The 13,235-nt window shown below is 37.6% G+C and overlaps 1 protein-coding gene and 1 long non-coding RNA gene across 3 annotated transcripts; one reads left to right on the forward strand and one right to left on the reverse strand.

Annotated features, from left to right (window-relative positions):
- Window positions 1–443: 443 nt before the first annotated feature.
- LOC111261981 (uncharacterized) lies at window positions 444–8,836 on the reverse strand. Of its 2 annotated transcripts, none has more exons than XM_022835908.2 (8): window positions 8,733–8,836; window positions 7,187–7,440; window positions 5,994–6,098; window positions 4,556–4,825; window positions 3,921–4,055; window positions 2,211–2,356; window positions 1,683–1,841; window positions 444–1,124 (listed from the first exon to the last, which is right to left on the reverse strand). In XM_022835908.2, exons 2-8 carry the CDS (start codon window positions 7,407–7,409, stop codon window positions 945–947), a joined length of 1,218 nt encoding a protein of 405 aa, XP_022691643.1. In that variant the 5' UTR covers window positions 7,410–7,440; window positions 8,733–8,836; the 3' UTR covers window positions 444–944. The 2 variants fall into 2 exon arrangements, with proteins under 2 accessions (XP_022691643.1, XP_022691642.1); XM_022835907.2 differs by having other exon boundaries at window positions 7,187–7,581; window positions 8,733–8,835.
- Window positions 8,837–9,176: 340 nt separating this feature from the next.
- On the forward strand, window positions 9,177–11,308 carry LOC147753250 (uncharacterized). The gene is made up of 2 exons (XR_015311770.1): window positions 9,177–9,483; window positions 10,946–11,308. It is a non-coding gene; the product is annotated as an uncharacterized LOC147753250 (long non-coding RNA).
- The last annotated feature ends 1,927 nt before the right edge of the window (window positions 11,309–13,235 follow it).

The following is a 13,235-nucleotide window of genomic DNA, read 5'->3' on the forward strand; positions in this document are numbered from 1 at the left end:
GGAAGCCAGTTCAGCTATGGGATAGGTGCATTGGTTGTATATAATTAACCAGGTGCGGGTAGTGTACGATGCAATGGACCGGGAAAATAAGACTAATTTTGAATGGTTCGTTCGCCTAACAGAGAATCTCAAACAAAAGCAAACGAACTCTGTTTTCTTTCCACTTTCGATTTTGACCTAACTTATGCAGCTGCTGCGCCCCTTAGATCTGTCGACTCAGGTGGCCATGTGCAAATTTTGCTGCATATGCCGCAGAGATAAGCAGTTTGATCTTTTCCATATAATCATACACGTTCCAAACTAACAGCTTTTTTATTAGAAATGGTGGCGTATAATAAGTTAACTTTTAAAATTTAAACGGATAAGAACAGGCGCCTGAGTTTTAATTATTTGCACTGCTTTAATGTTCAACGTATACATTACATAGATAAGTACACGATTAATTACTTATTATATATTTATATACAGTATTTATTTTCAACTCGTAATACTAACATCATTATTGGTTATATTCACAAAGTTGTTTATGCACGTGTTCAGTTGTCTCACACAATTGCCTAATTCAACAACTCTAAGCCAACCAAGCTTCCACTCAAATATACATCTATTGCTTGCCTATGGGTCACTTGAGTCCAACGGGAATAAACGGAAAGATAATTATCTTTCCGTCCCTACCTGATACAAGCTAAATAATTGCAGCAATTATTTTTAATGGAAGATATGTTTAGCACTATTGCGCGAAACAAGGAACTTGGATGTCTCTATATAACTTCGGCAGGGTCTAGTGATCTCCCTTTAATGTATGCGTGTTGAGAAACAAAGTAAGGGTATAGTCCACTCATTTATATATATATATATATATACATATATATATACATATATATAAGCTCTACCATAAATAAAATGCTATGATGACCGAAACAAGCTGAAGTCTGAGCCGAACTTCACTGCATAAGAATCATGCTGTCTTGCCCGTGTACTTTTCTACGATGTGTTTGGAGGTTAGCTTTTAGTGAGAATTGTTTTTCACACAAATCGCACGTAAAGTCCCGCTGGCCGTTGTGCACTAGTTGATGGCGGGTCAAATCGCCTCGTTGCAGAAATCGCTTGTCGCATAGTGCGCACTAAAAAACGAGATAAAAAATACAGTGGAAAGTTTATTATTATTATATACTGCCATTCAGTTTAACCAACAAACAACGATAATGAAATATAAAATTAAGCTTAAAGTATCACAAAATTGACACTAAATATTATACACTTCACGTAACTTTTTTGGGTTCCATTTCAGTAAATGTAAACAAGTGCCGCTTTTTGCTACTAGTTTCAGGTTCGAAGGGCTTATGAGAAGCATGCTGATCAAACCACTGACTTTATAAATCGTAGATCCGTGGTTCAGATCTAAGTAGTATTGACACGGTGGTTCAGTACTAATAATAAGCCACGTCTAGCTAAGATATTTTCAAAATAATGCTAAAAACATAAGATAATGTATACATTCCTACTAAAAATATATTTTCAATTAAACCGCTGTATTATAATATCGCTTAGTCAACGTGGTATATGTTAATGGTTATAGGTCACTAGAGCTTACCAAACTGCTTAGCACTGCAACCGAAGTAATACGCATACTTAACTATATTAAGTAAACTAAGAAGATGGTCAGCTATTGTATTACATGCCTGGAACGGTTTATTCCCAGCGTGTGATTTAAGGTGTTTCTTTAGGCTGGCCGGTTGTGCAAGCCTTTTCCCGCATATCTGACATTCGTATTCGAGCGGGCCGTGACGCAACTGGTGATTGGTTAAATTCGACTTAACGGTAAATGCGTGCCCACAGATCTGAAACAAAATAATGAAACACGATTTATTTACCATACCTAGAAAGGCAATAATATACAAGCCTTTATAAACAGAGTTTAAATAGCGATCTACTCGCTGGTACTATAACTTACACTAGTAATAGTACCGTCTTGTTATTGAAGTCAAAAATACCCCGGCGGTCTCTGTTCTTCGTTCCTTTCGCTGTTCGTGTGAGCTGCTATTGTGTTAAAAGCTAGGATTATCTCTAATGTATCTATTGTCCAACTAATTAATACAGTTGCTTTTATGCTTTGCTGGTAACATTTCCTTTGTACGTACACAACATCGCGCGTGATACGCGTAACCTGAGCTAAAAAGTCTTACTGTAATAAAAATGTAGTCACCTACCTGGCATTTATAGGGTTTAACACCTTTATGCGCCATAACATGATTCCGCAAGTCAGTTGTGTTGTAAAATGGTTTTGAGCAAATAGGACAAGGTCTTGCAGCTGTTGCATTGTGAAACGTTCGCATGTGGTATCGATGTTCCGCTCCTGAAATGAAATTAAATGCCTTCAGCTACTTTTACTGCGTAACCATCTCCTCGGAATCACCTTTTAGGTATAGTGTTAAGGACTCGCCCCTCCACTAAAAGATCTTCCTGGGCGTATTCACGATTTCTTTAACAGACCTATAAAATGACATGGTGACCATTTTCCCAAAGTTGCAATCTGAACAAGGGATACTTGCTTATATATGACAATACGTTCAGAATAATACATATTTACCATCTAAACCACCAGATCAGATTTACCAGAATTAGAAGACAGATATTAGGTCATGTAAGCACAGCATCCTTCGTACACCAGAAAACGAAGTTGTGTCATTGTTGGTTTCAGTTGATGAAAATATAGTCGTAAAAATCAACGATATCCTCTAACAACAGTGAAAACTCGTATATAATAATGACCCTATTCGGCATGAGTACGGAAAATTATAGGATGAAATTATCTTCCTATGGAAATATAGTTGACTTCAATATGATAGGTTGATCTATAAATCCCTAGTAGCAGTAGTAGTAGTCTCTATCTTTCTGTAGATAAGACAAATGCTAAAAGACGTTTGATATATATTTACACAAAGTGTAAATTCCAAAGAAATGCTTATAATAAAGCATATATTCACCAAATACAAGTTGTCGAACACACATACGTAACGTATCCTATCTCGTATTTATATTCCGTCTTAACTAAACATATATTCGGATTCAAACCAGGGTTTGCTGCAGATACCTGCATATCTTACGTGTTGTCTGATCGCCACTAAAAATGGATGCTGCTTGAGAGGCTTATATAGGAAATAGTTATCTGAAATTATAACTTTTGCGAGCAGAGTAGTTCTAAAACTTAAATTTCCTCAACTTAGTTTTGAAATAGAAGAAGATTGTTAAGAATTCGCTGTCGTTTAAGAATAAAGTTTTTATCTTCACCATAACCAGTCTTTTCTAAGATAGCATCGTTTCAAACTAGCGCGATAATTAGTCGGTATATATCAACATTGGCAACTTTGATGACTCTCAATGCGCAACGTTTGAGTACAATTTACGATATCGTATCTATGATTACTTGTTCATTTTTAGCAGATCGCTTCTAAATCTGCTGAAACGTTCTCTGCAGGAACCAGTGCCAGGCTGAGCTCACAAAAACAACTCAGATTATAGTCTATAGTGAGCAACTATGCTGTCAATCCGAGTTCAAATCCGTTTAACTTTTTCTTTCATAACATTAAATACGCAGAATTCTTGGCTGTTGTTGTTGTTCCTATACTTTCACTAGCCTGTAGTTCTTGCTCCCCCTCCCGCCCCCCGGGCGTTCTCTAGCTTAAGTAAGTACGAAAGCTAACTATCTTCCTTCACATGAACTAAATAACCATAATAAGTTCTGAGATTGTATTTGGCTATATATATAATATATAATTATAGATAACATCAAGCGGCGTTTACTCACATCCGTATCTAGTGACCATATCATACATCTATGTGTTCTTCGTCTTTAAGAGAGAAATCAATAGGTTGGTACATCAAGTTACGCTTACTAGAACGTCTTGATAAATATTTACCAGCTGAAAAGTGAAGTTTGCAGAGGTGGCATACATATTTCGCTTTTTTGTCATAGCTGTCTTCATCATCATCAAGAAGAGGTTGTTGGGCGCCTACGGGCGATCTGGGATCCGTTGATTCCAAACCTTCTTGACCTGTAACAGTACGCCAAAATGTTATATATATATACCTTTTACTTCTTGGTTATTCGTAGAGAATCAGCTTTTTCATGATAGTACCAAATTTTAAGTCAAATTTATTGAAGCTCCTGTAATACACAATAAGGTTAATTTGAGCACACTGTTTGAAATATGGCTCTGGGAAAAACATGACTAACTCCACTAAAAATATTTACATACAAATGTGTTTGTTTCGCACATGACAAAACAAACTCAACACATACTTATTATCAAAGGGCAATTACTAAGCAAGGCCATTTTTTTTTCAAAATAAGTTTTTCCTGAAAAGAGGTAAAAAAACAAATTTACTTCGTTCATTGCGTACGACTAATAATCAACGTTATATGAATAAAATGGCTCTGAAGGGTTTTTTTATTTCGATGTTACTACATAATCCAGGTAACAAATAGATACATGAATAAGATTGAAGATATTGACTAATAGACTAAAATGAATTTAGTTGCTTTCGAAGTTACCTAGAAGGACTTCAGAGTCACTGGATTCGGTTATTCGTAAGCCGGGTCCGGCTGTCCCCGCTTGCGTGCCTCCTCGATTAAGTCCCATGTGAGATTCCTGCCCGGACGAGCTACCTTGCCCACCGGGTCTTACATAGTATACTACTAAACCGTTAAGTAGGTCCTGGGAAATCCGACTAGCCTCCTTACGAGCCTCCTCCTCGGAAGGGCCTTCTTCAAGCTCCTCGGCACACTCATACTCAAGAATTGTTTCAAATTCGGGCATCACGGCTACAAGTAAAATACCGACATTGCAAAGACGACATGCAAAATCTAAGTTATCATTAACAATTACAAGTTATTATTACTAATTAATAGGGGGATTGCATGAAAAGTAAGTTACCTACTAACACTAATACACAATTATGTAGCTTACTTTTCATAAAAGTAGGATTAAATTTCGCTTCGAGTGTTACAACTGAAAAAATATCAATAAAATCGATACATATAATAAACCTCTGAACTTTGAACTGTGCGCGTTGTTTGAACGGTATACCTAAAAGTATTCTTCCCCTTCTCAGAATTATTCACCGTCTTTGGGTTTTACTGTTACTTATTCGTCTTGAATACTTGGCATCCTTTTGTTATATAGACAATACCCTTTGCTAAAATAATTCCTGATTGCTTTTTCTAATCGTCAAAACCTTGGGTGCTTCAAGAGCAAAGATCAAAGCGTAAACACAGGCTTTTTCTTGTAATCGCGTTCCTGCTATTTGGGTCTGATCATTTCGAATGCTAATTCTATTTAGGTAACCCTTCATAGGCAAGTTCATAACACTAATGAGCCCTATGCAATTTGGTTCGATTCGTGAAGTCAACTACCCGATTAGAACTAATATTATCTGGTTATAAGTGCGGGTTGAGCGCACACGGTCCAATACCTCCGTTTAAACTTTCACTGATCCTTTTGGTAGTACAGTCTACAAAGGTCTTCTTTGAAACCTCCTACTAAGCCCAGTCGCCTCAGCAATCATTCCATTAAACTGGTTGTTTAAAAATCCTTTTTTTCGCAATTCCTTCATTCGCAAATAATCTGAAATGAGCGCCTTTTTTCAATTTTTCATAAGGGTTCACGCCATATGACATTTAACTTATCTGCGCAAGTACATTATTTGATGAACTTTACGCTAGGCAAGAATGGTGTCGCTTGATATCTAGCAAACTAATTTATAAGCGATTTCATTATCTAGCTAAGAAATTCTTACTCTAAATGGATAATTAGATTATCTGGCTTCCCTTTCGTTAATTGACACGGAGATATCCCTCGTGGAAAGCCATCGCCATATTACGGGATAAACTGAAGTTTCTTATTCATCACGGAGATACGAGTTCAAGTGGTGTGACTCCCGGCACAGTAGTAGTGGCTAGTCTTGCAACTGTGCTCAGTTGTATTACTTACGTTTTAGGACCACTTCTTGCTTGACAGGTTTATCACCATCTTCACTCTCAGTAACTTCCTTGACAACGCGTAAAATCAAGGGCCTTGTTGTACCACCCTGACCACCTACACAAAAAAAACACCAACAAAACTTTATAACAACAAAATATATATACTAGACAAAGACGTTTTTAACCTTAATATACTATTTTCTCCAACCCCAACAATCGCGCGCTTCTTCAGTTAATTTCTATAGGCTTATTCCGACGCCCGATGCGTCAAAGTTATAAGCAGCATAATTTTTCCTTTTTGATTTATTTTATAAATTTATATGTAGCTTAGTATCTAAATTTCAACTCTAACAAATATACACACCGGGGTCTTATCCTGTTTTTGTACGGACACGTCTTATATGTCGCAAAATGAGAATTCGATTTGCAAAATGCTGTGATTTAAAACGGTTGATGAATAACCGTAAACTTAATTAAGATATATCAAATAGGTAGTGCGTCACGTAAGTTATGATGACATAATGGTGTTCCCCTATAAGCAGTAGTTTGCTTTTGTCAAAACAAATTCTTTAAGGGTTGTACCGTAGAATCACTTCGTCTCACTTCTCCCTTAGAGACCTTGTGACATAATCATACATAATCGCCAAATTATTCACTATAGCATAACTTGGCTGAAATAACTACAATAAGACAATAAACATATACTACTTAATTAAATTGTTCTAATATTAAAAATACTCATTTTTCATCAAAACGCTTTCATTTTAATATGCATTATATGAGATTGTCGCGACACTTTGCAGTGATGTAGAATTAATGTATGTGATAAAATACTAGTATTATTACTACCATTATATTATTAAAAGCGAAAAAACTGGCTTTCACCGACAGGTTGAGTCTATTTTTTGCACTATGATCGATGCCAATTGACGGGTCAGTAACATCTGTGTATACATAAAAGGGCGTTAGCAATGATTGACCCAAATCATCGGTTAAGTATCTTCCCACTAGAAAAATACAAGGTGGTGAGTGGTACCTTTTGCAGTCTGCGCTTATTATGAACTTTCTTAGCAAACAAAAAAAGAAGCGCCTATATTTTTGACTCGTTTCTTGTTTGTTTGTGTATTAGCGCTTTTTTGTTTCTATCGATACGAGTTTTCCACGTTTGCAACTAAGAAGTAACACATATAGCACAAAACTTACTTCTAGTTATGACAGGGGCAGCGGTAACTGGTTTGTCGTGATGATGTTGAACTCCCTCAGGTTCGGGTGTATTATGGAACTCTATATCTTCATAATCATCGTAGTCCTCATCTCCATAGTCGTTCTCTGTATTGGAGGTCAGACGGTCTGCAACTGATGACCCGTGAGGATCTACAGCACCGCCGCTGGTGCCAGCACTTGTGCTAGTTCCCGCTGTCTCCATATGGCTCGATATTGAGGAATGACCTAACGGCCTGCACGGTTTCGATTAATCAGCTAGGTATTACTTTTTAAGTTTTAGTTTAAAAGAAGCCAATTTTTAGGGATTTCACGCTTAAGGCCTGATCGATGGTAGCTTAAAAGCCTTGCGAATTATCTGGAAAAGTCGTCAACGACTAACAGAAGTTGCGAGAGTCCTGTTACTGATTTCTTATATTAGTAAATTGTGTACATTAGTACAGTAAGTAAAAAAATGTAAACTATACATTTTTATTATATTTTATTTGTCAACAACCACCATGGCTTTATTTTTCCAACAATATTACACAATAATTGAATATTCGACCATACACATATGAAAAATTGACCCGATAAGAGAAGTTACTTAAAATATAATTAATTCAATTATATCCTCGTTAATTTTTTTTCAGGCGTTGCAGGGTAACAATTATGGAACATGGTTTACCAGTGTTTCTATTTAAAGTTATTTAGCCATAAAAATAAACAATTACAACACAATGGAAACAACACCGTATGATACAATGTTAATGATTTTTTTCCAGCTAGGCTCGCAATTATTTTTTTTTGCACCATCGCAATGCCTAACGCATTTCATAGCGTATCCGTTTCATGGCTGCTGTTTATGTTTAGGTACTACTGTCCGGCAGTATGCAACCCGGCAAAGCACAATTGGCAAGGCGTACGATTCAGTATTTTTGAATTGACTCGTAAGTAGCGTCTTACCGTCTATATAGGTGATGTTCAAAGGTGTTATAGGTGTTCATAAAATTTCGCCAAGCAAATTAACAACAGTTAATATTGATTAATCTATAGACAAAATATTTGTAGTGAAGGCATTGTATAGTTTATTGGTTATTGTTGCATCCATCTATTCATCCTCCACCAGAAAATCATGTTCAGTGATCTAAAGGTCTGGTCACAACAGCGCGACAAAATGTTCATTCGTACTAATGTTCTGCCCTTCTACCGATCAATTAAAAACCATCGTCAATTTAAGCCTTGCGCCACGCCGCCGCTGAAAGAATGGGCAGTCAATTGCATTCAATGTGTAAATGTCGGGGATCCCAATAGCGATCAATGCATTTATTTGAGTAATGAAAGCGCGTTCCAACGCGATGGTTCTACGATGGATGATTCCTTCATGAATGAATGGACGCTCAACACACGGTCCTGGTTTCTATTGCTGTGACTTAATGAATGCGTTCAATGCGTTCATTTGGCACCGTGAATGAACTGAAGACCACTACTTCACAACATTCGAATCTTCCTAGAACTGTGCTAGTCTTTAGAAAATTAGAGAACTCACCAGAACCCGGCTAGAATAACGCAGACCTCGACACTATTCAAGATATATCACAAAAATTTGCTTGGCCTGAAATCGCCTCAACCCAGATGTCAACAACCACATTAAGGCGCGGAACAACTATAGAGCTTGTGGTCAGTGTAGCTGCCGCCACCTGATAAACTATAGTAACCATTATAAAATGGATACCAGTTGTATTTTTAAAGAGTGGCAAGGGCGTTGTCGTTACTTTAAATTAAGAAACGTTACTGTAACAGTAACCTGAAGTTGGATAACATACATAGAACTGTCCGTAGCCATAGTCCGTTCCTTCGTAGATCCGCTTATTAACAATCTTCTGCTCGGGACGGCTGCGGAGGTAAAAATAGTAAGCGGGAAACTTCAACAGCTTAATTGGTTGCAAATTTATGGTGAAATGTTATAACTATTTAAACATATTAACTCAGGAAAAGATCATTTTAATTAGACTTAATTCGACGTTATGATATGTCTGCTTGAGGCAACCTTAGACCTCGTATCGGGCGTAAGACTCGAAACATGCACACCTGTAACTCAGTTCTCGAGTAACGCTGGATCTCTTTCGCAGATCCGTATCTGGACTAATGGCAGAGAATGACAATGATAATGAAGGTTAATATGCTTATAAAAACTCGTCGGGTAGCTAAGAGACCTTTGGACCTGAAGAAGCATTGGACGGGCAGATTTTGAGATCGACGTACATGTTAATTTAGGCCGACAGATTATTGGTGTAAAGGTAACCCGTATTTTCTTATCCTAAATTACAACATTTTCTCATACAAGCAAGCGAGTTAAATATGTAATATTAATAGGGCCATAGAGTTTCACAATAGTGGCAGTACCGGCCGCTTCTCGCATGGTATTGGGGCAGTATCTGCGAATTCTCACCCGATGGTGGACCAATAAATACTAGGTTTCAATTTTTTTGCGTCTAATTTAAAGCCACTTCCACAAACCACATGGGACAAAAAAATAGAAGTGGAATGCCTACTGTAGCATAATGATAATATTGATTGTTGTAGCATAATGATAATATTGATTGTTTAAGAAGTATTAATATTGAACTACTAGCCCAGGTTAATACTGATAAAAATAACCACATTTCACACGCCGTAATTTTTACAACAGGCAAGGTTTTATTTTTATGCAGGTTGTATAAAGAATAACGGTCAACTTACGTATAATTTTTTCGATTTTTGTATTTTATTTTTATCTACGTGCTCTGTGGAATTCACTATAGCTTAAGCGCAGAAAATTTAAAATCCTATACTGGTCCCGATGTCGACTATCATGCGGCCGGCACTGCGACGATCGCGAGTTTGCCTATCATAGCGAGCATTATCGATAGGTAGGTTAGGCACTCCATCAGACTGGTGGCTCGCAGTTCGAAACCAAATGCGTCTACGCCGTACACCACTACGTGCCATACGGCCAGCATGCGACCAAACTAATGCGGAGACTCACCAGCCCGGCGCAGTTCTCAGATTCGAAAATACTATTGAATTAATAAATAGTACATATCGATTCATCCATCTTTTAGTTAAATTTCATCACAGACGAACAAAGCACATGAAATATCAAACGCGGGATGGAACGGATCTGAGCTAAGAAAACAACAGACAGTCAGATACAATTTTGTACTCAACCAAGTACCTACACATCTATACTACCACAGATGCAACGTTTTACATTTTTTTTCAGCAATTCTGCTGAAAAAAAACCTAAACTTACGCCGCGCTACTCTCGTTATAGGTCCCAAAATACGATCTATCATTCCGCACCCTAGAGTACTCAAAAGGCTAAACCTCCCAGAGCTGTACATCTCCGCTAAAACAGTCCCCGTTGAGCCTTCCGTGTACGCAGCTGTTAGAAAGTACCAATTCTGTTGAATACGGGAGATGTGCGTTTGGTCCCTTAAACTTCGAACACCGAGTCACCACAACTTTTGTTATCTCAAGGGAATAAGCCACAAAGCTAATGTAGAGGCGCTTTAATACATGTTCTATAGTTCTTTGAATCCCTGCGTGTTCGGAGTGGCAAACCGCAATTGCAGCTTTTACTCGCGCAATTCGCAACAGCGCAATGTTCTCTCTGACACGTCCAGGATTTAGCGCTGGGATCCTTAACTTCAAAGCGCCTATTGCAAACATAGACGCTTCGCTACGCACGCCCGTTAACTATCGACGGCTTGATTTCAGCTTATTTTCAAGCGTTGCCTTACTCACGTGCAAGCTTCCCAATAAGCGTTGCCTTACTCACGTGCAAGCTTCCCAATCGCTGTGAAGTCATGCTACAGCGCTGGTTCACCGTGTTCCCGAGTTAAACGCGTACAAAATTTCACGACCTCCTCAGATCCAGGAGAGGAGGCTCTTCCCTCCTCGAATATGCGAGCTTTGACTCCTCCGATGTTACTTCGCGCCCACAGCGTCTCCAAACCGGATGTAAAAACTGAGTTTAAACCGCCCTAATGCATCCAGCCATAAACGAACTCTCTCTTCAAGGCCCTGACCCATTACCCAGGTTTCTAGCAACCAATAAATCACAGTTTCGTTGGCAACGAAGTTCCCTCTACCTACTGTTAAAATTTCCACTACGTTCTGTGGTAGGGCAATCACTTCGTATCAACAACTAGCTTTTTGACAATTCGGTTTCACTAATTTGTCCTTGTTACCAATTGTGGTGACGATGCACTGGTAGCGGCACAAACATGATCTATTCGCTGTACACTTCGTTTTTATATATTGATAGCCACGGAAAACTTACGACTTAATACATTCCGTAGAACGTATAAACGTTCCGAGGTTAAATCTCTTGTAAACTAGTGATTAACTGTTAGTAAAAAATTGTTAGTTAAAACGCAAGCTTTAATATAACTTGGACAGAAATTTTTGTACGTAATCAACAGCGAACATGCTAATGGCTAGATTGATAGATAGAAATTGCTCCATTAAGTACTACCGTTCGTAGAGTTCTCTTTAAATTGACTACACATTCATGAGCAACGGGTTGATTTGCAGTGCTTAAAAATTCTAACGTAAAATTTTCTGGTTGTCGTGTAATAACCACAGCATTATATTATTGCTGATTATCTTCAATTTTGAGAATATCACACTATTTCGATAATTGTTGTAGTTAAAGTATTTTTCGTTTTTATTTTCGGGGAAAAGCTACAAATCTCACAAATAACACCACACGTTTATCGTAATCAAGAGGTTTGCGGATCAAATATATCGATACAAAATACGGGCAGTCGACACTAAATAGAATAAATCAAAGGCAGCCATTTATTGCTGACATATTCCATTTGTTACTAGAACGTTACCCAATAATTTCTAGGCTATTCTATTACTACTAAAATTGTGGTGTAGGATAGATTTCATCTTGGTAAGCTAAAAAATTGTTTTAAGGATAATCAATCGGATCCTGATCCCACACTGCGTCTCTGACAATTTCTACCTGGCCACAAGAAATTAATCCCTTTGCTCTAGAAAACCGTTTTGAATGGTATAAACTTGTTTACCAAAACTTTTACTTACATTAGATTACTTATAACGAAGCGAACTTTTTATACGATCTTTTTGCAGTTTCTTTAGTAATCTAATAATAAGAGGAGAGCTTTTATTTCATATCTACTTGCCTTCCCAACATTCGAGTTCCGAGTCGGGTAGAATTCCAAACAAGCATAATAATAGCAAATAACAATTGTTTTCATAAACGTTTTACCATTTAAATAAAAAAATAGTAGAAATGTATCTGGTGATGATTGTTTCGCTCTATAAATAGCTGTGATTTAGTTTAAAAATCAGATATTTGTATACAATGTACACACACACACAGTAAGTAAAGAGAAGGATATCTACCTAAACTTCGAAGCAGATTAAGAGCAGTCCGTCGTAGTCACTCTTTATTGTTATGAAACGCGGTAACGTGATCACGTCGTTTTTCTAAACAGAAAAGAGGTTAATGTTAGTGTCTTAATAAATACAATATAATTTTCCCGTTAGTAAAATAACTTCCGTTTTGTTGTTGAAACGTATGATTTTTCATATTTCAGAAGTTTACTAGATGTTCTCAGATATGATTTACTGAGTTAAAAGAAGGATATTGAGACAATCGGTATTGGCGGATAATTATAACCAATCGGCCTCTGATTTCACATGCTACACTAACTGGTATCCTGACTGCTTCATAGGCATATGAAAGTAGCCCGTGTTCAGCGTCAACAGATTCATAGACTTCTCGAATGCCTCAGATTTCTTGAGTTATCTCGAAAATACGAAATCACGCAAAGCGTTAGAGACTAAAAGTGGTCCAGATTCACTCACAGTGGGGCTTGCCAATGAAAATAAGCGGCACGTACAAAAGATCATTTGCAATACTCGCGGATTCAATTTTGTACTACACAAGCGCCTCTAGGGTCACCGCGAGTATAATCGAAACCAGGGGTTATTGGGGTGCTCTCTAGGAGTTCGAAAAACTAGGTCAGTG

This window comes from Varroa jacobsoni, unplaced genomic scaffold, assembly GCF_002532875.2.
Source record: "Varroa jacobsoni isolate VJ856 unplaced genomic scaffold, vjacob_1.0 scaffold_621, whole genome shotgun sequence".
NCBI lineage: Eukaryota > Metazoa > Arthropoda > Arachnida > Mesostigmata > Varroidae > Varroa > Varroa jacobsoni.

Excerpts from the sequence above, each read along its gene's own strand:
- LOC111261981 (XM_022835908.2), bottom strand. The coding sequence starts at position 7,409 with ATGGAGACAGCGGGAACTAGCACAAGTGCTGGCACCAGCGGCGGTGCT. Across the intron at positions 6,099-7,186 it reads TGCCCCTGTCATAACTAGAA|GTGGTCAGGGTGGTACAACA; the intron begins GTAAGTTTTGTG and ends TTTTTTGTGTAG. Across the intron at positions 4,056-4,555 it reads TGACTCTGAAGTCCTTCTAG|GTCAAGAAGGTTTGGAATCA; the intron begins GTAACTTCGAAA and ends GTACTGTTACAG.